A 25,029-nucleotide genomic window follows, 5' to 3' on the forward strand; every position below is an offset into this window, starting at 1 on the left:
TTTTGGGCACCAATCCTAAGAAAAGACATTATGGAACTAGAGAGAGTGCAGAGAAGAGCCACCAAATTAATAAAGGGGATGGACAATCTAACTTATGAGGAGAGGCTAGCTAAATTAGATTTATTTACATTGGAAAAGAGGCGTCTAAGAGGGGATATGATAACTATATACAAATATATTCGGGGACAATACAAGGAGTTTCAAAAGAACTATTCATCCTACGGGCAGTACAAAGGACTCGGGCCATCCCTTAAAGTTGGAGGAAAGGAGATTTCACCAGCAACAAAGGAAAGGGTTCTTTACAGTAAGGGCAGTTAAAATGTGGAATTTATTACCCATGGAGGCTGTGATGGCAGATACAATAGATTTGTTCAAAAAAAGGTTGGACATCTTTTTAGATGGGAAAGTTATACAGGGATATACCAAATACGTATACTGGGAAGGATGTTGATCCAGGGATTAATCCGATTGCTAATTCTTGGAGTCAGGAAGGAATTTATTTTTCCCCTTATGAGATATCATTGGATGATATGACACTGGGGTTTTTTGTTTGCCTTCCTCTGGATCAATAAGTAAGTATAGGATAAAGTATCTGTTGTTTAAATTTAGCATAGGTTGAACTTAATGGACCTATGTCTTTTTTCAACCTCATCTACTATGTAACTATATGCAGTGTTCGACAATTATATACATTTACTCGCCCGGGGCGGGTAGATTTAACCCCCGGGCGAGTAAATATTGGTCCAAGCAGCACACGTGTGTTTTTTAAATTTCCCGCGCTCGCGCTGCTGCTTTTCCCGCACTCGCGCTGGAGAAAAAAAAAAAAAGCCGGAGGCTGGTTCATGTTGCTGGGGGAGATTACCCCGCCTCCGGCTCTCTGAGCAGTGGCCTCCCTCCTCAGCGCTTCTACTCCTCCCCCTTCCGGCAGCCAGCCGCTTCCATGCCTGTCTGCCTCAGGCCCCTGCAGGGCCATCTGTCACCCCTCCCATTGGGCCATCCGCCCCCCCCTCGCATCGGGCCACCCGCCCCCCCTCACACCGGGCCACCCGCCCCCCCTCGCACCGGGCCATCCGCCCCCCCCTCGCACCGGGCCATCCGCCCCCCCCCTCGCACCGGGCCACCCGCCCCCCCCTCACACCGGGCAATCCGCCCCCCCCCTCGCATCGGGCCATCCGCCACCCCCCCACCCTCACACCAATCTCTCCCAGCCTCCGTGACCCCCCCCTCACCCCACGCGGCGTCGGTGTGCCGCCTCTACGGACAGTCTGCCGATCTGTCAGCTGTTAAGGAAACCCCTGATGGCCAGCTCAGTTGTTAGCAGGGGAAATCCTCTAACTGGCTCTTCTCCCTGCTCTAAGCAGGGGAAATCCCCTAACGGTGCCTCTCCCTGCTCTAAGCAGGGGAAATCCCCTACCGGAGCCTCTCCCTGCTCTAAGCAGGGGAAATACCCTACCGGAGCTTCTCCCTGCTCTAAGCAGGGGAAATCCCCTAACGGCCCTTCTACATCTATCAGTGAATACTGCGGCGTCCCACTCTGGAGGGGGCGCGGCCCCTTGCAGAGGCCCTCTTGCCGTGCGGAGGCCCCCGCTGCCATGTGCGACCCCCTGCCTTACGGGTGAGTGTTTGTGTGTGTTAGTGACTGATTGTGAGTTTGTCTGAGTGAGTGTGTCTGAGTGAGTGTGAGTGTGTCACCCTCTCTCCCTCTCCCTGTGTCACCCTCCCTCTCCCTGTGTCACCCTCCCTCTCCCTGTGTCACCCTCCCTCTCCCTGTGTCACCCTCCCTCTCCCTGTGTCACCCTCTCTCCCTCTCCCTGTGTCACCCTCTCTCCCTCTCCCTGTGTCACCCTCTCCCTGTATCACCCTCCCTCTCCCTGTGTCACCCACCATCTCCCTCTGTCACCCTCTCCCTGTGTCACCCACCATCTCCCTCTGTCACCCTCTCCCTGTGTCACCCACCCTCTCCCTGTGTCACCCTCTCTCCCTCTCCCTGTGTCACCCTCTCCCTGTATCACCCTCCCTCTCCCTGTGTCACCCACCATCTCCCTCTGTCACCCACCATCTCCCTCTGTCACCCACCATCTCCCTCTGTCACTCACCATCTCCCTCTGTCACCCTCCCTCTCCCTGTGTCACCCTCCCTCTCCCTGTGTCACCCTCCCTCTCCCTGTGTCACCCTCCCTCTCCCTGTGTCACCCTCCCTCTCCCTGTGTCACCCACTCTCTCCCTGTCACCCTCTCTCCCTGTGTCACCCTCTCTCCCTCTCCCTCTCCCTGTGTCACCCTCTCCCTGTATCACCCTCCCTCTCCCTGTGTCACCCTCCCTCTCCCTGTGTCACCCTCCCCCTCTCCCTGTGTCACCCTCCCCCTCTCCCTGTGTCACCCACCCTCTCCCTGTGTCACCCCCTCTCCCTGTGTCACCCACCCTCTCCCTGTGTCACCCCCTCTCCCTGTGTCACCCACCCTCTCCCTGTCACCCTCCCCCTCTCCCTGTGTCACCCTCCCCTCTCCCTGTGTCACCCTCCCCTCTCCCTGTGTTGTTCTGACTAGGAATTTATTAAATGTATTTTATTTATATATTTTATTTTAAAGCGGGGTTGGGGGCGGGACTATGGCCGGAGTTGGGGGCGGGACTAGGTGGCGAGTAGATTTTTTGGTTGGGCGAGTAGATTTTTGGGTGATTTGTCGAACACTGACTATATGTAACTATGTAACATACACATATACACAGAGCTTATTCTCATATGTAGACAAAAAGTTATATGTTCCCTAGTAGTATTTGTAAACAAAGAAAAATAAAACAACAGAAAAAATAGCTCTGAATATGACAGAAAAATGCACAAATATTAAAAGACAATATATAAAGATATTTGATATTAACTATAACCTGATATGTTTTTAGTCTAGGTGTCAAAACATCTCCTCCTATTGTCATGAAATTACATTTGCAGGATATCAGCTAAACAATGTACCATATATTTGTTCAATTTCTCATATTGGAGGATATTCCTCAATTTATGTATATCTTTATTTAAATCTTCTTGAATCCGAAAAGAGGGAGAAAATGCAGTGACAACAAATTCTGATTTATCACCATCATATTGGGGACAATAATAGATCAATTCAAAAATAATAATTACTTATCATTGTGTGAATTGTATTGATGCACATATTAAAGGGATTTAAAAAAATGTTTTAAACCGGCAGCTTGGACTGCTGCTTTAATGCATGCAAATGTTTTCAAACTATGAAATGTAACCAATAAAAATATCACTGCCATTTGTTCACAAGAATCAACAAAACATTACATAACAGAGTTTACCAAATGACAAAGCTGGATACATATTTGGCTCCAGAAAAATGCTTTTTAAATGCACTTTGAACATTGTTTTTGTTTTCTTCTTGCTGCTGAGTCAAATGTAAGCATTTTGCTAATCCAATGTAGAAAGTTTATTAAACAAGCTCCTTGCATTTGATATATACATATTAATCAGGGATATTTATTTCATTGCAGAAGTGGCTGATTTTTATTATACAGGGCAAATGATAAAAAGACAAAGCCCGAGACACAGATTATACTGTACATCCCATTATATCTCTGCAGAATTCTAAGATGACACAAGTGGGCAACAGAGATCTAAAATTGCTAAATATATTTTACTTCAAAAGGTTCATTTTGAAAACAGAAATAAAACTGATACAGAATTCATGTTATGTGCAGAGCTTGTTACCCAACCATAGATATTGGTGTTCCGGAAATTTTAAGGCAGGAATTGTAATGTCATTTTTTTAATGAGTTAAAAAATTGTGATACATATCTAATAGAAATAAAAGTAGCAAAGAAACACTGGCCATTATTACTGTAGTTTATGTAATATTTAATTTGAAAGTAAGTTATGCTGACAGATATTGTGCTGTACATAAACATAGCCAGATTGCCAAAGGACATTTATTAATTATTTGTTCCAAATGCTTCCAGGGGATTTGGGGGTTTCTCGTCTCTTGATGGGGTCATGTGACCTGGCAACAACGTTCACTGGGACCCCTTACTATATGAGCCCTGAAGCCTTGAAACATCAGGGATATGACTCAAAGTCCGACATTTGGTGAGTAGGCGGCAGGTTACGTTCAGCTAACTGAGCGCTGCAGAATCCTTATGAATACTGCTGTGCAGTGTGGGTCTTGTGAACCTGGCATGTATTTTAATTATTGATGTCAAACTGCACTGATCACCAACAGTGCATGGCTGTATTTACAATATACATTTCTGTTTGTCTTCTTTCTCTAATTAACATTAAAATAATTACGTAATGTACAGTAATGTCACCCACTAACAAGTAGCACAACTAAAATGATGCTTTTGGAAGGTATACTTTTAATAAACTGTGCCGACATGGCAATAGCAGGGGGGAGGGGGACAAAGAGGGGGGGGAGAGGGGAGGGAAAGAGAGGGGGGAAGAGATTATGTTAGTAATTGGATGCAGTTTAGGGTTATTACTGCAATGGGGAATTGTACAGTAGTTGCAGTGAAGATAGTTTAGTCTTGTGATTACTTTCTATTAGGTTTTAGTTTCTTTTTAATTTAGATTGAGGGCATTCATTTGAGTGGCATTCAATCCTCACAGTACTGAGAGGAACTGGCAATTGGTTCACATAAGATAGCACTTTATTGAAGTTTCATGCTTTCACACAATGTTGCTACTTTTGTTATCATCAGAGTTTAGTGTGGGTCTTCTGGGCTCACTGCTACCGACACTTGGGACAATGGATACGTAATTTCATATTTTTCACCATTACTCTTGAGTTTTAGTATTGGATTCGACATACTTGTAAGATATATTGTTTGTACACATTTAACACAGGTTTTGTTCACATAATTTCCTTATTATTGTATTGGTTTAACTTCTTAAGGCCAGATCCACAGACAGAACTATATTAAGGCAGGGCTCCTGACGGTCCGTTACCAAAATCACCAACAGACGTTAATTTCCCTGATCTTAACACAAATCCACAAAGCTAATTTTATGAAGAAAAAGAAATGTCCATTAGTAATCACATTAGCATACGCTTAACAGCCCATTAAGAGACTTTCAAGCGTATGTGCATTAAACATATTAGAGCAGATGCATGTTAACATCTTCTAAAGCACATATGTGTTAAACCACAGTTCTATACATACTGTGACAAACGCCCCTCTTTTGTAGCGCTGACGTCTGTCTGGGTTCTTCCCGACACAGTCTTCTAGGGTTAATTATACAACAAACAGGAACATGCAAAGTATTACGTTGCTTAACTCAGGCTTCTGCCTGCTTTATTTTCATCCAAGTAAGGTACTGCAGCTTTAACATGTGTAGGTTAGAGGCACTCAGACATTTTCATTCAGTGGTTCACTTATATCAGTGTCATAGCATTTCACACAGTGTCACTTTTAAGAAATAAAAACCAAATCATGTAAAGAAATCCTATCCCTTTCAGGGAATTAACTACACATCAGAATCAGCCTCTAACTGCGAACTAACTGGGCCAACTAACCTGGTTCCCCAGCTTAAAACAATGCCCTCTCATTTAGGGTCATTAGATACAGCACAGTCTTTTAGCAACAGCAATAAACATTTGTTTTGTCTTATCTGTTCGTGGTGGGAACACGGTCCCAAGTGTCCAGGCAAATCCTCTGGTACTGTGATACTTGGAGGGGCCGTCCACCCCGAACTGGATTCCGGGGAGCAGCGATACCCCCAGCCTCCAGGCTCTAAGGAGAGAGAGTGAAATGCAAACCTCTCTGTTCTAAATACCTGTGTTAGTGATTAGGAGAGCAGGTGAGGGAGAACTAGACCCATTGTAATCTGTGGTCTGGATTTTCCATCCACCAGCCTGAGTTAATGTGAAGCTGTGGAATGGATCATTTTTTAACTATTTCTGCACTTTCTGACCTAAAACGGGGCAGAAAGCTGCCTAACATCTTTGGACTATGTCACAATACGCAATGACAAAATATATTGTGCATGCCCATTCCCGAAGCAGTCCGCACATGCATGTTAACATTGAATACATCAATGAACTTTTTTTTAACGTGCGTGTGGGTTACATCACAATCAAGCGGTGCAAATAAAGTATAAATAGAAGTCCTAAATGTTCAGTGCTCCGAGCGCATACCTATGTCAACTCGGAAAAATGTCTCTCTGGGCAGCTGGATAGGTTAAGGGTACACAGGTTCACAGCAGAGGAGATGGATATTCACATTTTGCACCAGTAGCTCTGGAAAAAATTATGGGATATGAAGGAATATCATGGAGGCAATAAATGCTCTAGGCCATGCTTTGAGAACAACCGATGTGCGGAAGAAGAAATGGGCAGATAGCAAAAGGAAATAAATAAAAAAAACTTCTGATTATACAAAGACTGCAAGAAGGATAGGAGGCGGTCCACCTCAACAACTCACTCTAGACCTACATGAATGCCGGACGATGGAAGTGATTTCACTGCCCAATCTAATAGACACGTCTGACCTGCAGCAGGAGGAAGCTAGTAAGTGATCTAACATTAAATATGGTTAATGACAAACGTGCGTATTTCAGGCACTCGCCAGATCTTCAGGTATCCTTTTTCTGTTACAAACATTAAGTGGTGCAAGGAGGAGAGAAACAGTGACCTGCTGTTCCATGTAACATTGAAGAAATTCAGTGTATCCCCGCCGCACTCACAAACAACTTGCCAACACACGCGTAGTATCAACATTGTTTAGTAGCTGTAATAGTATACTTACAGCTGTAAGTCTGCTATTAAAGCTTCTAAAAAATTTTGATATGATATGAACTCTCAAAAATATGCTTGAACTGTCCCATTGTACCCAAAATATTATAGATAAATTATCACCTTGCTATCCTGTGTTGTATAAACTATGTATACTAATTAAAAAAGAAAATAATATAAATGTTAAATTATATACAATGATTTTTAAAATGACTTAGAATAGTGTTTGTGTAACGCTCTGCCTGCCCACATGCCAGACGAGACCCCGGGACTGAGGTGGAAAGGAGTAATACCACACACCTAGCAGTAAATGGGGGCACGGCCGGAGTGTGGAAGTAGCGTAGGTGGTCCAGGTAACAAAAATAGAAAAGGTACCGTACTGTACTTGACAACACCAGCGTAGAAAGGTAAAGTCCGTAAGCCAATGGTCGTGGGATGGAGAGAGCAGCGTAGTAGAGTGTCCGTAAGCCTGGGTCGTGAAGTGGAGAGAGCAGCATAGTAGAGTGTCCGTAAGTCATGTCCAGGGGATATAGAAGTCTGCAGGGTAGAAAGTCCAAAGCCAAATCCAAGGGGATCCAGAGAGCAGCGTAATGAAGTCCAAAGCCAAAGGTCAAGATTCAGTGAGGTCAGCAGAATATCCAGGCACAGGAACAGGAACTGAAAGACAAAAGGGGCCAGGCAACAGCAGACAGCACCAAGGTACAGAAGCTATGCAGAGCAAGGTGGTAATGGTGAGGGGAGACTAAATAGGGGGCTGGGACCAATCAGAGGAAGGGGAGGAACGGAGAAGCGGCCCGAGGGAGGACCTGATAGGCTCCAGCCTCCCAGGCACTTCTCCCCTATCAGATCCTTCCCCGGGCCGCTCCTCCGCTCCTCCTCTTGCTCTGATAGGCTCCAGCCTCCCAGGCACTTCTCCCCTATCAGAGCAAGGGGAGGAGTGGAGGAGCGGCCCGTGGAAGGATCTTGTAACAGGGGACTTATCCCTGTTCAGTAATGTGTCTTTAATCCAGCAGTGTGATGGTTAACCACTTGTAGTTAATTATTAAACACCACCTGCCTGAATTAGATGGCTTAGAAAGCCTGTCTTTTGAAACAGGAAGTGAGAACTCTTTAGCTGACACCTGAGCTGAACTTAGAGACACACTTGTTTTGAGCTCTGCCAAAAGTTAGCAGAGCTGCTTTCAAGACACAAGGCCCAAATAAGACTTCTAAACCTGGATGCTGATTTTCTGTGCACGCTCCGTGCGGTTCCAGGAGAGCAGAGAAGCTTACTCTACAGCTGATAAACAGATAAGACTTTCATTATTAAGAGACTGCTTATATCTGCTTATTTTCATGCTATGTTTGGGGCTGGGGAGAAATGCTTGACTAGGGAGATGTGAATTGGTTGCATAGTGTTTTCACTAGAATTACTTCCAAGTGAATGGAAGCTTTGTTCCCCCCCCCTGTGTTTGGATAATTTTCCTGATAAAAAGGAACAGGCACAATAAAGCCTATTATAATTTCACATTATAAAGCCTCCTAATTGTGTACCTCTGTGAACGTCCGTCCACAGATCTGATAGGGAGGAAGGGCCTGGGAGGCAGGCCTGATGGAGCAGGGGCAGGGAAGTGTGTGATGTGCGCACAGCACCTGAGGAGGTGGAGTCAGGCGCACGGCGCAGTAAATGGAAGCCTGGGTCCGCGCGCGCCCCGGAAGTGCGGGAGCAGCCGTTGGGGGTGCCGCGAGGAGTGAGGCACGCCGCCAGGGAGCCTGGGCGGCACAGAGACAAGGTAAGGAGGCGCAGGAAACGGGTGTACCCGCGGCGCGGATCCTTACAGTACCCCCCCTCGAGGGTCGGACTCCGGGCTAACCATCCAAGGTCTGAGGGGAAATTTTTGGTGGAATCGTTTGAGTAGAGACGGGGCGCGAAGATCCGCATGCGAGACCCAAGAACGATCCTGAGGTCCGTATCCCTTCCAGTGGACCAAAAATTGGAGCTTGCCCCTGGAGATGCGAGAGTCAATGATGGACTGGATTTCGAACTCCTGTTGTCCTGGTACAATGGGGGGAGGAGGCCGAAGAGAAGGATGAGCGAATCGTTTGCCTTGGATAAACGGTTTCAAGAGTGAAACATGGAAGACAGGTGAAATTTTCATAGAGGGAGGCAAACGAAGCTGATAGGCCACAGGATTAATTTGTCTCAGAATAGAGAAAGGACCCAGAAACCTGGAAGACAGTTTAGGGGTTGGGGCCTTCAGTTTGATATTTTTAGAAGAAAGCCAGACCTTCTCTCCAGGTGCGAACTTATGGGCCTCCCGACGAAGCCTATCTGCTTGTCTCTTCTGTCTTAGCACGGAGTCCTGTAAAACTGTTTGAATCCTCCTCCATGACCCATGTAAGGTGGATACCCTATCATCTGCTGCAGGAACTCCGGACCTGGAAGAATGCATGGGAAGACGGGTAGGATGAAATCCATAGTTTACAAAAAACGGTGATTCTTGAGTGGACTCATTCTTGAGAGAGTTAATTGCAAATTCTGCCCAAGGAAGTAACTTAGCCCAATTATCCTGAGAATCGGAAGAAAAACAACGCAAATACTGTTCAAGGGACTGGTTTATGCATTCAGTCTGCCCATTAGTTTGGGGGTGGTAGCCTGAGTAAAAAAGAAGGGTAATGCCCAACCTCTGGGAAAATGCACGCCAGAATTTAGAAACAAATTGAGTACCACGATCCGAGACAATGCACCACGGGACGCCATGAATACGGAAAATTTATTTATAAAAAATATCCGCGAAAGTACTGGAATTGGGTAGACCCTTGAGGGGAACAAAATGAGCTTGCTTGGAGAATCTGTCAACAATTACAAGAATAGTAGTCATACCATTAGACAGGGGAAGATCCACGATGAAGTCCATAGCAATGTGACTCCAAGGACGGTCCGGGACCGGGAGGGGTTGTAGAAGACGGGAAGGCTTTTGACGGACAGATTTATTTTGTGCGCAGACTGGGCAAGAGGCGGTGAAAGCTCTAATGTCCTTTTACAAATTGAGCCACCAGAAGGTTCGCCAAATCAGATCAGTAGTCTTCTTAAACCCGGGATGGCCGGCAGATCTGGAGGAGTGACCCCATTCAAGAATTTTGAGATGAAAACGTGGGGCTGCGTAAAGACGACCATCAGGGACTTCTAGCCCTTCGGGGACCTGTGCTTGAGACTCTAAAATCTTATCCAGTATGTCAAAGGAGGTGGCAGAGATAAACAATTGGGGGGACAGAATACTCTCCGGGACTTCCGGTGACTTCTCCTCAGTGATAAACTGACGGGACAATGCATCCGCTTTGATATTCTTTGTCCCAGGAATATAAGAGATGATGAAGTTAAACCTTGAGAAGAACAACGCCCAACGAGCTTGACGGGGCCCAAGACGACGAGCACCTTTAATGTAAGAAAGATTTTTGTGGTCTATTATGATCAGAATGGGTTCCTTGGTTCCTTCCAGAAGATGTCTCCACTCTTGTAATGCCATCTTGATGGCCAACAATTCCCTATTCCCCACGTCGTAATTTCTTTCTGCTGAAGATTTTTTTTTAGAAAAAAACCCACAGGGTGTGTAGTTTATCTTCGGGGGTGGTTCTTTGAGAGAGAACCACACCGGCTCCCACGTCGGAGCGTCAACTTCCAAGGTAAAGGGGAGGGTGGGGATGGGATATCACAGAATGGGAGCCGAGACAAAAGCTCTTTTAAGAGACTCAAAGGCCCGGCTGGCCTCCAATGGCCAAGAGGAAGGATCGGCCCCTTTTTTGGTAAGGGCCGTAATGGGTGCTACCAAGGTAGAAAAACCATCAATAAATTTCCTATAATAATTTGCGAAACCAAGGAAACGCTGAATCGCCTTTAAAGAGTTAGGTTGTGGCCATTCGAGTACAGAATTTAGCTTCTCCGGATCCATGGTGAACCCTTGATCCGAGACAATGTAACCCAGGAAGGTAGTTGAGGATTGGTGAAAGACACACTTCTCCATCTTGGCGTAGAGCTTGTTGGCCCGTAAACGAGAGTGCACCATCTTGGTACGGAGAATGTGTTCCTCGAGGGTTTTGGAAAAAATGAGGATATCATCCAAGTAGATAATCACAAAAGAATTCAATAGATCACGAATAACCTCATTCATAAAGTCTTGGAAGACTGCAGGGGCATTGCACAACCCAAACGGCATCACCAGGTACTCATAGTGACGCTGCGCGTGTTGAACGCGGTCTTCCACTCGTCTCCATTGCGGATGCGAATCAGGTTATATGCCCCCCGTAGATCAAGTTTAGAGAAAATCGTCGCTTCTTGCAGCCTATCGAAGAGCTCCGGGATAAGAGGCAAAGGGTAGCGATTCTTGATGGTAATCTTGTTTAGGCCACGGAAATCGATGCACGGGCGAAGCGTCCCATCTTTCTTTTTTACAAAAAAGAATCATGCTCCGGCGGGAGAAGTGGATTTCCGGATGAAGCCTTTTTGAAGGGTTTCTGTGATATACTCGGACATGGCCTCCGTCTCAGGCAAAGATAATGGATATGACCTGGCTTTGGGAAAAGGAGTACCCGGAATTAAGTCAATCGGGCAGTCGAAAGGGCGATGAGGGGGAAGCTCTTCGGATTTGGTCTTACTGAAGACATCCAGGAACTCCGAATAGACGTCCGGTAGGGTGGCGTCTTGCGGGGGAAAGGTTTCCAAGACGGCCAATACCGCAGTGGACGGAGAAGACAATTCCACCTGGGAAGATCTCCATTGAACGGGGAACTTGGCAGTCCAATCAATGATGGGATTGTGTAGTTGCAGCCATGGTAAGCCCAGGATGATTTGGACCGAAGGGGAATGGATGACATCAAAAGAAATGATTTCTAAATGTCCATCATTCATAGAAAGTTCAATGGGAAGTGTCTCCAAGGAAATGAAAGCTGGCTGCAGGGGTCGACCATCGATAGCCTCCAATCCGACCGGAAAGGCCTTCTCCCGGAGTTGTGCTGAATAGCAAAAGCCTGATTTATGAAATTCCCTCCGGATCCAGAATCGAGGAAGGCCAGAGCGGGGGTTTGAATGCTGGCGTACTTAAGGAGGACAGGCATTAAGATGCGTTTGGAAAGACCCTGTGTGGGAGAGGGAAAAGAAGAGATGGTACCCAGTGAGATTCCCTCATACCTCACTGGGCATTGGCGTTTCCCGGCCTCAAGGGACAACGTGGCAGGATGTGGCCAGGAGATCCACAATAGAAGCACAGGCCCTCATTTCTCCGACGTAGTCGCTCCGTAGAAGGAAGTTGATGACTGCCCAGTTGCATGGGTTCCGGAGCGTCCAATGCTGGTAGAACAACAGCAGGAGACCTGGAATTAGAAGACATGGAAACAGAATTACGAGGAAGTTGACGTTCAGCCCGCCTCTCCAGAAGTCTTTGATCGACCCTGATATACAAAGCGATTAGGGCCTTGTAGACGGACGTTCACAGATGTACACAATTTGGAGACGTTTATAATGTGAAATTATAATAAGGCTTTATTGTGCCTTTTCCTTTTCATCAGGAAATCCATCCAAACACAGGGGGGGGGAACGAAGCTTCTATTCACTTGGGAGTATTTCTAGTGAAACACTATGCAATAATTCACATCTGCCTTAGTCAAGCATTTCTCGCAGCCCAAAACATATAGCATGAAATAAGCAGATATAAGCAGTCTCTTAAGAATAAAAGTCTTATCTGTTTCTTGGAGAGAAAATCTTCTCACTTCCTGGTTCAGCTTCAGGTGTAGTAGTTTTCCCTGTGTCTTGAAATCAGCTCTGCTGGGCAGAGCTCAAGACTGGTCAGCTCCAGAGATCTGGGTTTCTTTTGGTCAGTCTCTCCTGGGACTCAAGAACCTCTGCTCTGTCTCTCCAAAGGTCAGCTCTCAGTCAGAGCTAAGGAGAGTCACTTCCTGTCTGAACAGACAGGTTTTTGTAAACAATCTAATCAGGCAGGTGGTATTTAGTAATTAACTACCACACTGCTAGATTAAAGGCACATTACTGAACAGGGATAAGTCCCCTGTTACATACCTCCCCTGTTTGTGGGAAGCTCGGGCTTACCACGGCCAAAGCCCATCCTTCCACTCTCATTCTAGATATCTCTGTGACTTGAATGAGAGTGGATGGAGGAAGAGAACCCTCTGTCCCGCTGGGATTGGAGCCCTTTCTCCAGTTTATTTTTGTCTCCTCCCGAAGATGCTTGAGATCAGCACTCCTCAGTCGCTCGAGGAGGATTTTTTCCACGTAAAGTCTTTTTATCGCCTGCGCGGTCTTGAGATTTCTGTTGCATCGGGCACTCCTCTTTTTGTAGACAAAGTGTATGGCAACAGTTGTAGAGCAGTTAGGACTAGCCCTTAGAGTTTTCTGCTCTTGAAGTGGTCTTTCTGCAGCTTCTCCACACCACGGAGTCACCAGTTCAGCTTCTTCAGCTAAGGATTCTTCTGGCTTTGATTATGCACTCCTACCTCTGTTTGTTGCTGTTGTGCAGCTGTAGGTTTGGCTAGTGCTTTCTTTGGTGGCTCAAACTTCATACTTTTGTTTTGAAGTTGCGTGGAGTCCCCAACTCTCACTTTACCCTTGTCCTTACGGGCATTAGTTACTGTGGGATACTGGTGCTTGGGCAGAGCCAATACCTTTTTCCGTATTGGAGGAATCTGTATCAGAGTCTCCTTCATATTCTGGAGCTCTGTCATTTTTGTCGTCAAGGTTGCCGCTGCGTCTGTTTTCTGAATGGAACAGTCTCTGCTTCAGTTTCTGAGCCTTCTCACGCTCCCTCTCATACAGAGTCACCTGGTATCGAAGCTCCGCTTCCAACGATGCTCCGAAGACATGCAGCGTGGCCTTTAGCTCCTCATATTGCTCTGTGGGGACATACTGGGTATTCATACATTCCTGCAGCGCTTGTACCTCTTTAGCAGCCTGCAGTTTTTCTTCCTGTAGCGTTTGCTGCTTCTCCTCAGCATACTGGAGTAATTAACTACCACACTGCTAGATTAAAGGCACATTACTGAACAGGGATAAGTCCCCTGTTACAGGCCTCCAGTTAGGATGGCCTCTCATGAGCCGCCAGCTCGTCCTTTAAGGATTCCGAAAGTCCCTGCCAGAAAGCGGCAGAAAGTGCCCCATCGTTCCAATCAGTCTCAGCCGCGATAGTCCGGAACTCCAGAGCGTAACGTGCCACTGATCTCCGACCCTGCGAAATGTGGAACAAGGAGGAAGCAGCCATATCACTACGTCCACGGGTGTCAAAGTCTAAACGAAATTCTCTTTTAAAGTTAGGGAAGTAAGTTCAGGTTTCAGCTCCCAGATTGGTGAAGCCCAGGCCAGGGCGTCCCCGGTGAGAAGGGAAAAAACATAAGCTACCTCTTGGTAAGATCCGTGGGGAAGCGAGAGGGTGACCGTTCGAATTGTATCTCGCACTGATTTAATAACCCACGGCATGCAAGCGGGTCCCCCGCGTATTTACTGGGCATAGGGATACGCAACTCCGAAGACCCTGTTCCTTCACGGGAGACAGTGGGAGAGATAACGGAACTGGAGACATTAACCTGTTAATGGATGGTTAAGGTAGCAACCTGTTGGTTAAGAGCGGTGACCTGGTTGTCCAAGAAGGTAAAGTGTTTGGAGATGGTAGTTAGGGTATCTTCCACCTCAGGGGGGTCTGGGTCTGATGGGCTCTGCATAATGTAACGCTCGGCCTGCCCACAAGCCAGACGAGACCCCGGGACTGAGGTAGAAAGGAGTAATACCACACACCTAGCAGTAAATGGGGGCACGGCCGGAGTGTGGAAGTAGCGTAGGTGGTCCAGGTAACAAAAATAGAAAAGGTACCGTACTGTACTTGACAACTCCAGCGTAGAAAGGTAAAGTCCGTAAGCCAATGGTCGTGGGATGGAGAGAGCAGCGTAGTAGAGTGTCCGTAAGCCTGGGTCGTGGAGTGGAGAGAGCAGCATAGTAGAGTGTCCGTAAGCCATGTCCAGGGGATATAGAAGTCTGCAGGGTAGAAAGTCCAAAGCCAAATCCAAGGGGATCCAGAGAGCAGCGTAATGAAGTCCAAAGCCAAAGGTCAAGATTCAGTGAGGTCAGCAGAATATCCAGGCACAGGAACAGGAACTGAAAGACAAAAGGGGCCAGGCAACAGCAGACAGCACCAAGGTACAGAAGCTATGCAGAGCAAGGTGGTAATGGTGAGGGGAGACTAAATAGGGGGCTGCGACCAATCAGAGGAAGGGGAGGAACGGAGGAGCGGCCCAAGGGAGGACCTGATAAGGGAGAAGTGCCTGGGAGGCTGGAGCCTATCAGAGCAAGGGGAGGAGCGGAGGAGCGGCCCGGGGAAGGATCCGATAGGGGAGAAGGGCCTGGGAGTGCAGCACCTGAGGAAGCGGAGTCAGGCGCACAGCACCAGTAATGGAAGCCTGGGTACGCGCGCGCCCCGGAAGTGCGGGAGCAACCGTGGGGTGTGCCGCGAGGAGTGAGGCACTCCTCCGGGGAGCCTGGGCGGCACGGAGACAAGGTATGGAGGCGCTGGAAGTGGGTGTACCCGCGGCGCAGATCCTTACAGTATGGAGCATTAACCACATAGTAATGATTGTGTTTAACACAATTGTTTAATTGAATAACAATGTCTCCAGCAGTTAGTATGTTACAAATCACAATTTTATGGTAATTTACAGAACATTGTAACATTTTAGGCCTACGTCAACTATTTATTTATAATGTTCATCATGCCTCAGGTCATAATCATATGTGTCAACAATTGAATTAGCTTTGGCTCATTGTAAAAAGCATTTTATGTGTAAATATATATATATATAATACCTTTAATATGCACAAAATATGTTTTATGTGTATTACTTTTTTATGGCGTACTATTTCTAACAAATATATATTTTATCTCAATATACTGTATATGCCCATCTCAAAGACACCCAGCCGAATCACCTGCCTCAGATGGAAAAGTGTCTGAGATGGAGACTTCTCAAGCAGAGGGTGGGGAGTTTTTCATTGAAAATTTGCCTCAAGTGGAAACTCCTGTGGCACCTACAGTACAGTCCACATCAGTGGCCACACCTGCTCCTGCTGATGCCCCACCTACTTTGGCCCTACCTGCAGTGGCAACTCCATCTGTGGCCCCATCTGCTCTAGCTATAGATCCTTGCTGTGGCCCCACCTCCTGTGACCCTGCCGGCTCCTGCGGTGACCCTTCTATCTGTTACCCCACTCCTGCTACACTGTAGCCCCTCTATCTGTATCCCCCTCTGCTGGTGCCTAGCAAAGAGCAGATGCTGCAATATTTCAGTATTTGCAGGATTTGCTTGCTATATATAGGGCACAGAATAGAAAAATAATACGCCAAATCAGGGATGGGAGAAGGCATCATCGACAGGCCATGGCATCTATAAGCACCATTGATGCCACACTGCACCATCTTGGTAACCAAGTTGTTGGAGTATTGCAACAGGCTATTGAGGTGATTCGGCCCACCTACATCATTACACTGCCAACTGTCAGCCAGCCTAGTGGACCATCAAACCTACCAGACTAGCCCACCTTCTCATCATGTCAGGAGCCACTGTGTTGTGGATTGAGGCGCCAGCATGCTCACAAACCAAGCACTCTACCAAAACCAAAAAAGATCACGTAGTAAATGTTTTGTTTTTCATGTCTGTTCTGTTACACGTGCTATTGTGTGATGTTACACTGATCAGTAAAAAATATATATTTTATTTCAAGATTTCGTGAGGATATTATCTTTATATAATATATTTTAATTATTGGTTGGGAACATATTTGGAATAGAATAAACAACCATTTTTTTTTAAAAACTGAATCGGGATCATAGGAGGCACTGTAACATGTACAATATATTAGGTAAGGTTGTTAAAGGTGCTTGCGATTGGTTAGGGAGGTTAAGCATCCTGTGACATTCCCAACATACCCCTTTGACAGACCAAACAGTGGATTAATCAATATAATCAATATATTACTTAATGACTTATTTTTTTAAAAAATGTCCATTAAGACATTCTCTGCTTCCATCTGTAATATTCTGTTCTCTAGCAGGGTGGATTTATGGATCTCATTTCAGATATAGCTCTATGTTACCTGTAAACTACAAATTACATCTCTGTAATCTATTGAACGCTGCATTTTTTGTTCAGAGCAAGAAAGGCATGACTCCTGGTACAGTGTACAAAATCTTGTGTTCATCTTGAACTTAAACCCATCATTGAGGTACAGTCGGGGTCTGCAAAAAGCAGTGTATCAACTTTTCCTTATAAATTACACAGATTCTGAAAACTGTAATCTCTATCTCACTATCTCCTGAGCTCTACACAATGAATCATGCTGCAGCCACAAAAACTCTACTATAATATCTTGGACACTTACATATCTTGGTAATGACATTCCTTGAAAACATAGCAAACTGATTGTTATCCCCAAATTGGATAGCCTAATTAGTTAAAGATTCAATTAAACAAGATGGTCCTTTTTTATAAGCTTCCCTTGAATGGGGACAGTGCATTCTCCTTGAAATTAACCCATTTATAGTCAAATAGGAGTACAATAATTGTATGTGTTCCTACTACTGTATATATTATCACATACATTCAAGGGGTGCACAAGATATAGTTATGTATATATTTGTATGTAATAATCCAAAAAGTTATTTGCATATTTCAATTTTGAATGGTTGTCGGGAGAAGGAGCGGCTCAGTGAGTTTGAAGCAGGAGAACCTGGTTCAATTCCCAGTGTCGGCTCCTTGGGACCTTGGGCAAGTCACTTTATCTCCCTGTGCCTCAGGCACCAAAAAAATATAGATTGTAAGCTCCACGGGGCAGTGACCTGTGCCTGCAAAATGTCTCTGTAAAGTGCTACGTAAAACAAGCAGCGCTATACAAGAACATGCTATTATTATTTTTATTATTACTATAGGGTGTGTTTGTATAATACATCTGAATGTTTAGAAGATGTATGGTGGCCTGGTATTTTGGTTTATTATAACTTTGAATGTTTTAGGTTTCTAATTACATTAGCTGCCATTGTGATAGCGCTTAAGACAGCCAGAGTTGACTTATTAATTAAACTTTGGTATATGTGGTTATGAAATTAAAACAAAGACAACACCAGTTAGGAAATATTATAAACATTTTGTGGTATGTATTTATGAAACATATAAAAATATAACAAGTAACAACTATATTTACAAAACAAACAACATTAATAACTTTATTGCCTTCCCCTTCTATCAATAGTAGTGGATGGTTCACTGATGCCACCCCTTTGACGCCGTATGCCATGACGTGTATGTTAGGGCCCCATTGACTGATGGGAAGTAGCACTTGAACACACATATCCTTCTGATGTGCTTGTTAGTGAAGGTGGACCCATGAGTTCTACAGCTTGCTGAATAACTCCAGCTATAATCTAGATGGTTTAATGCTGCTGTAGTTTGTTTTGTGTTGTGATGCAGGGCTGCTGCTACCTGCGATAGTATAGCTTTTGTTTGAGTTTCCTTAGTCATGGCCACTCGGTGCTGCCTGTGTAGGTGAGAGGTTGCCTAAGACCTTTGGATATATCCTCTCCTAGGGACCCTTAGTATTCTGTTTTCATTTGCCCCTCCGGTGAAAATACTGTTATCTTGAGAGGAATGATTGGATACTCTCTCAGAAGGTACTACCCTGTCTGGATTAATTTGTACTTCAGATGGAGTAGGTTGCACTTCAGATGGAGTAGGTGTGACTAAGAAATGTGACTTCTCTGGTTACTGCAGAAGTTGAAGTCCCCTTCACTTCCAACATTCTGTGATTCCTGCTCATCTAGGATTTCACAGGCGATGATGGAGTGGCACATGTCTGTTGAGATGGTCCTAAATGAAGCTAAGTAAATACATGGTAAAAGCAATGCTGTGACTATTAATGTGTTTATTACTAACCCAAATATTTTAAATATATATATTTATTATGTTGATGCTTCTTAAGTCTACCATTTCATATATTTATGATAATGATATTGAACACAAACACCCTGGGGACCATTGTTAACTTGTGTACTCTAATTAACACACATGCAAATGAAAAATAAATCATTTGCCATCCACCATGTTATCGAGACCTCAACTACTAGCTGACTAATACTAACTAACCACTGTCACATAAACCACTCTGTTACAATGGGTGATACAATATTTGTTATTCATATTAATATCTATTTGGAGTAAATACACATTTAACTAACTATATACATACACAATTACAACTACAACTACATACACAATTATTCAATGTTTTCTCATTATTCTCAGTATGTCCAAAATGTATGTTTTGCTTAAGTAGTTCCAATTTTAGTTTTTACATTTTTACAATGTGCTTTCTATTGTAATATACAGTATACTTGCTTCCTCATCTGAGACAGCTACTTTGGCCATTATGCCCTCCACTTCCATCATGCACTGTTCATAATCAGTCAGGGACAGTTCTGGTTCAGAGCCTCCTCTCTGAGGTTCCCTTGCATGCTCAGCAAGTTTCTTACGAAGCTTGCGTCTGATATCTGCCAATCTTTTCTTTACCATTTCTATGATTCTCTGACTACAGTATGGCCCACAGCATTTATGTCTTGAACTATTTGGGCCCATATGCAGTTTTTTCAGAGACGCCGGGGTATTCTATGCAAGCTCGCGAATGAATTTGCCATAATGGTTCTCAATATTAATGACCATGACATTTATTTCTGCCTCACAGAATTTGTTCACATGGATCCTTCTTTTGGATTGAGCAACAGCAGAGGCCTGTTCCGCCATGATGTACACGCTCTGTGAGAGAATGGTGCTCCACGTGGCAATTCATTAAATTTATAGAATACAACGTTGCGTTAGATTGATGTCAACGCTTAGCAGTCTATCTTTAAGTGCGCTAAATACAGCATGTAATGCGTGATGATGTGAGTTTTTGCTGGGTTAAGCTATGGCCTAACTATCATAATGTTAAATCTCTGCATTAACTATAATGGAGCTCTATGGATCTGTGGATTTGCATTAACGTTCATTATAGTTATCGCTTTAGTCATGAAACAGGCCACCACACAAGTGTTTGGAGCTTTGAAGATCTTCGTTAGCACGTAACAATGTGTTAATTTAAGTTAACACCCGTTAAGCCATTAACAGAGCTTTGTTGATCAGGCCTTCAAGTTCAATCAACAATATATTAAAGCAATGTCAGCGTAGTGGATGGACTGATCCATTAACACGGTTACGGCACTGTCTTGCAACATCTGTATGTCTCTCAGATTATCATCCAGTACCTTCAAGCGCTAAGGCATTCAATATTATCTCGCAATCACCTATGCAGACAAACTTTCTATCATTATAACGGGTGCCCACCACAAACTGGACTGGACCGCGAGGCAGAGGTGGGGATATAGAAATACTGACCTGAGGCCTCGAGATCACGTCTGGAATGCAGAGTCATAGCCGGGTCAGGGTTGGAGAAGGGAGGATTGTAGTATAACTTGCCATGGTCGAGGATAGGAGAAGGTATGGATCATTGGGGTCACTAGCCATTGTCGAGTCAGTCAGTCACCCGCCCAGGTCAGTCAGTCAGTCACCCACCCAGGTCAGTCAGTAAGTCACACACCCAGGTCAGTCAGTCACCCACCCAGGTCAGTCAGTCAGTCTCCCGCCCAGGTCAGTTAGTCAGTCACCCACCCAGGTCAGTCAGTCAGTCTCCCGCCCAGGTCAGTTTGTCAGTCACCCACCCAGGTCAGTCAGTCAGTCAGTCAGTCACCCACCCAGGTCAGTCAGTCACTCGCCCAGGTCAGTCAGTCAGTCAGTCACCCACCCAGGTCAGTCTGTCAGTCACCCACCCAGGTCAGTCAGTCAGTCACCCACCCAGGTCAGTCAGTCAGTAACCCACCCACCCAGGTCAGTCAGTCAGTCACCCACCCAGGTCAGTCAGTCAGTCACACACCCAGGTCAGTCAGTCACCCACCCAGGTCAGTCAGTCAGTCACACACCCAGGTCAGTCAGTCAGTCACCCACCCAGGTCAGTCAGTCAGTCACCCACCCAGGTCAGTCAATCAGTCAGTCACCCACCCAGGTCAGTCAGTCAGTCTCCCGCCCAGGTCAGTTAGTCAGTCACCCACCCAGGTCAGTCAGTCAGTCTCCCGCCCAGGTCAGTTTGTCAGTCACCCACCCAGGCCAGTCACTCATTTAGTCACCCACCCAGGTCAGTCAGTCACTCGCCCAGGTCAGTCAGTCAGTCAGTCAGTCACCCACCCAGGTCAGTCTGTCAGTCACCCACCCAGGTCAGTCAGTCAGTCAGTAACCCACCCACCCAGGTCAGTCAGTCAGTCACCCACCCAGGTCAATCAGTCAGTCAGTCACATGCCCAGGTCAGTCAGTCACACACCCAGGTCAGTCAGTCAGTCACCCACCCAGGTCAGTCAGTCAGTCACCCACCCAGGTCATTCAGTCAGTCACACACCCAGGTCAGTGAGTCAGTCACCCACCCAGGTCAGTCAGTCAGTCAGTCAGTCTCCCGCCCAGGTCAGTTTGTCAGTCACCGACCCAGGTCAGTCAGTCAGTCAGTCACCCACCCAGGTCAGTCAGTCAGTCACCCACCCAGGTCAGTCAGTCAGTCACCCACCCAGGTCAGTCAGTCAGTCACCCACCCAGGTCAGTCAATCAGTCACCCACCCAGGTCAGTCAGTCAGTCAGTCACCCACCCAGGTCAGTCAGTCAGTCAGCCACCCAGGTCAGTCAGTCAGTCACCCACCTAGGTCAGTCAGTCAGTCACCCACCCACCCAGGTCAGTCAGTCAGTCTCCTGCCCAGGTCAGTCAGTCAGTCACCCACCCAGGTCAGTCAGTCAGTCACCCACCCAGGTCAGTCAGTCACCCACCCAGGTCAGTCAGTCAGTCACCCACCCAGGTCAGTCAGTCACCCACCCAGGTCAGTCAGTCTCCCGCCCAGGTCAGTTTGTCAGTCACCCACCCAGGTCAGTCAGTCACTCGCCCAGGTCAGTCAGTCAGTCTCCCGCCCAGGTCAGTTTGTCAGTCACCCACCCAGGTCAGTCAGTCACTCGCCCAGGTCAGTCAGTCAGTCAGTCACACACCCAGGTCAGTCAGCCACCCAGGTCAGTCAGTCAGTCATTTAGTCACCCACCCAGGTCAGTCAGTCAAACCCAGGTTACTGTCAACCCCCACTCCCCCACCCATGTCACCCCCCCCCCCACTTCCCCACCAAGGTCACCCCCACCTCCACCCCCTCTCACACTCACACTCACTCTCACACTCACTCAAACACAGAGACACACAACAAACACAAGGAATTCACAGTTACTATAAATATAGAAGTGCAAATAGGTAAAACAGGGTGTTTGCAAAGCACGCACATTCTATGTCAAACTTCTTAGCGTTTTGTCACTGAAATTGTGTTTTGATTTTTAATTAAAAACAGCACCATCACAAATACCATTTCTGTGACAAAACACAGTGACAGAAGACAAAGATGCTTGGCACCCCCCCTTTTTTTGTAACTACTAATGCACTGTGCATGTCTTGGTGTTACAGTATGTGCAATATATATCAATAATTATAAAATAGCAAAAGGGCAAAAAGGGTGATACAGAAGCTAATAGGGTTCAAAATGCATAATTTTATATTACAAAGAAAATACATCTCATTCTTCTTTGCTGCACAGATTAGTTCAACATAAAAATGAAGCAGACTGAATCATTCTATAGTACAGGTAGTGCTTTTACAAAATACCTTTTTTTGTCCTACAATAAAGGTACAGCATTTGCAATTTTTGTTAACTCAGTACACAATATAAATTGTAGGCGCTTGATATAGTTCAGGTTAAGTTCAGTCATATTTCACTTGGCTTCTGATGTCCCAGTTGCAGATGCAATTAATCATCATCCATCAGCGTTTGCTCTTTGAAGCATCTGGGTGATCTAACAGATGGTGTGTCTGTGGAGTTCAGGTGCACTAAAGCCTGCATGCACCTGATGCGCCATCATCTTGAATTGTTTGCAGATCCATCACCCTTTATTTCCCCATCTAAAGTACTTGTACAGAACCAGGGGTTCTCTTACTCAAATAAATGTTAATCACAATAGTGATTATTACGTATTGCATTTATAAAGGGAATGCAATCCGTGCAATTTTTTTCTCTATTTTCTTAATGTTAAGATTGATTGATATAATTATTTTTTGTTGTATTCAATTAACTCACTTATTTGCATAGGAACATTCAAATCTTTTTATTTTCCAAAAGGTTATCCTGTGTGCTAATTTGCATGTAATTTCCCAGAATCCCTGGCTGCAATAGAAGCACTCTATGCTAAGAGATAATGGTCAAAAGCAGCATTGCAGACCTGTCTGAAACATGTAAATGTGTTCACAAGTGATATTTTTATTTGCTGTACAAAATAATCATTCACATATTACTTATGTGAACCTCCAATCCAATATTCTCAATCATTCCAAACTGCGGGGATTAGTGAAATCTTTGCAAGAGAAAAATACAATAGGAAAAATTAAATGGTATGTTTCTTCACATTCACAACTTTTATGATTATATACTATTTTGAAACAACTATATGTAGGGATGTCTCAGTTTGCTTCTACCTTCACTGCAGCGTGTATCTGGAGGAAGTGTATGGAAGGTTCCACAGCGGCCCGGCATCACAGGGCACCCGTCCATGTTGTTGCGTAATATTCAGGAGTGACTGTCAGAGCAGAGAGAGTTTGCGCATGCGCAGTGCAAAGCGCGCGAACAGGCGGCCAATCAAGAGAGGCTCAGCAAGTAAACTACAATCCCCAGGAGCCTCAGCGAAGTCACCTGACGCCAGGGAGCGAATTACAACGCAGGAATTGCGAGAGGCAGGAAAGGGAAGCGTGGGGGAGAGACCACGCTAGGCAGAGGGAACCGGAGGAGCAAGGGTAGAGGTAGTGTGTGTGCAGGGGGTCAGTGACCCACCTGCGTAGGCAGATTCCCCCTCAGGCCCCAGTGTATTCCCTGAGTCACCATAGCTTGTGGTGCTGCAGGGACGCCCTATATTGGTAGCGACACATGCCCCTTACTGCATAGACAGATAGGGACACAGTGTTGCAGAGCTGCGGTTGGTGACAGTCGTTTGGGCCCAGGCTGCTGTGCATCATCCACTACTCGTGAGAGACTGCGCTGGATCGGCGGATCCTTTGTAAAGTTGTTGCCGGTCACCCCAGTGATCGGAAGGTATTTACTAAGTGCACCAACACCGCTCAACAGGCGCTGATCCCGCCGTAGGGAACACTCTTTGGGGACACAAGGTGGAGTGACCAATGGATTAAGCCTATATACATATCCTTAGTTATATGGACACGGTGTGGGGGCACGCGGTAACGGGATAGTGACATTTCTCTTTAAGAGAGGGGCTGAGCACAGGTGTTATATTGCAAGTAGTGGTTAAGAATACATCGTGTGCTATACTGTATGTGTGTTATTGCTTTGCCTATAAGATAAGGTTCTATCAATACTTAGTAGTAAACGGTTACAATCTGATGTGTGTTGCTATTGTTCTTGCCCAGGGGAATCTTACTCATTGGGGATCCTGGGTAAGTGGAGGCGCTGCCAGTACTATAACTATTACCCCAGGCTCCCAGCTAGCGGAGGCCCAGATCTCCTTGAGTCAACAGGTGTGTACAGTACCAGTAGTTACTCTAGAGCGTAGGAAAGAGGGCTACATATAAATAGAAGTATTTTAGTTCCCAAAAATAGAATTAGTATTTCACACACACAGCATTAATTCAAACTCGTGTCCTTTTTCCCGTTTCTTAAAGCTCTATTGCTGTCATGCTCCATAATTCCTCAGATTTAAGTTAATGAGTGGGCAAATTATCTAAAGGCCATATTCACTAAGCAACAGTAACTAATAAGCTCAAAATGAGCAGCAATCTCTTAGGCCTTGGCCATGTTTGGCGCTTGCTGGCGGAAGCGTGCTAACGCGCGCTCCCGCTCAGCACTGAGCCCCTACAGTCGCAATTAGAGCGGCTTTAGTAGGGGCTCGCTTGCGGAAGCGCAGGTCTTTAGGGAATTTAAAATTCCCCCGCTTGTTGGCGAGACAGGCCGGTCACGTGAGCGGTTCGCCCAATGAGGGCGAACCAGCTCCGTAGACGTCCCTGGCCCGCCCCCGGCCAGTGACGCGCCCGCCCCCGGCCCGCCCCCTGACAGTCTGTCCCCCTTCTGCCACGATCACTGTCTCCCTTCTGCCCTGATCCCTGT

The 25,029-nt window shown here is 45.9% G+C and overlaps 1 protein-coding gene across 5 annotated transcripts in view; it reads left to right on the plus strand.

The window, feature by feature from the left end:
* NEK11 (NIMA related kinase 11) overlaps positions 1 to 25,029 on the plus strand; it is a 377,860-nt gene that overhangs the window by 122,488 nt on the left and 230,343 nt on the right. For all 5 annotated transcript variants that reach the window (XM_075587096.1, XM_075587095.1, XM_075587098.1 and 2 more), the window contains exon 6: positions 3,975 to 4,101. In XM_075587096.1, coding sequence (XP_075443211.1) covers positions 3,975 to 4,101 — 127 coding nt within the window. The remainder of the gene's footprint in view (positions 1 to 3,974; positions 4,102 to 25,029) is intronic.

The sequence above is a fragment of the Ascaphus truei genome, chromosome 2 (assembly GCF_040206685.1).
Source record: "Ascaphus truei isolate aAscTru1 chromosome 2, aAscTru1.hap1, whole genome shotgun sequence".
NCBI classification, from domain to species: domain Eukaryota; kingdom Metazoa; phylum Chordata; class Amphibia; order Anura; family Ascaphidae; genus Ascaphus; species Ascaphus truei.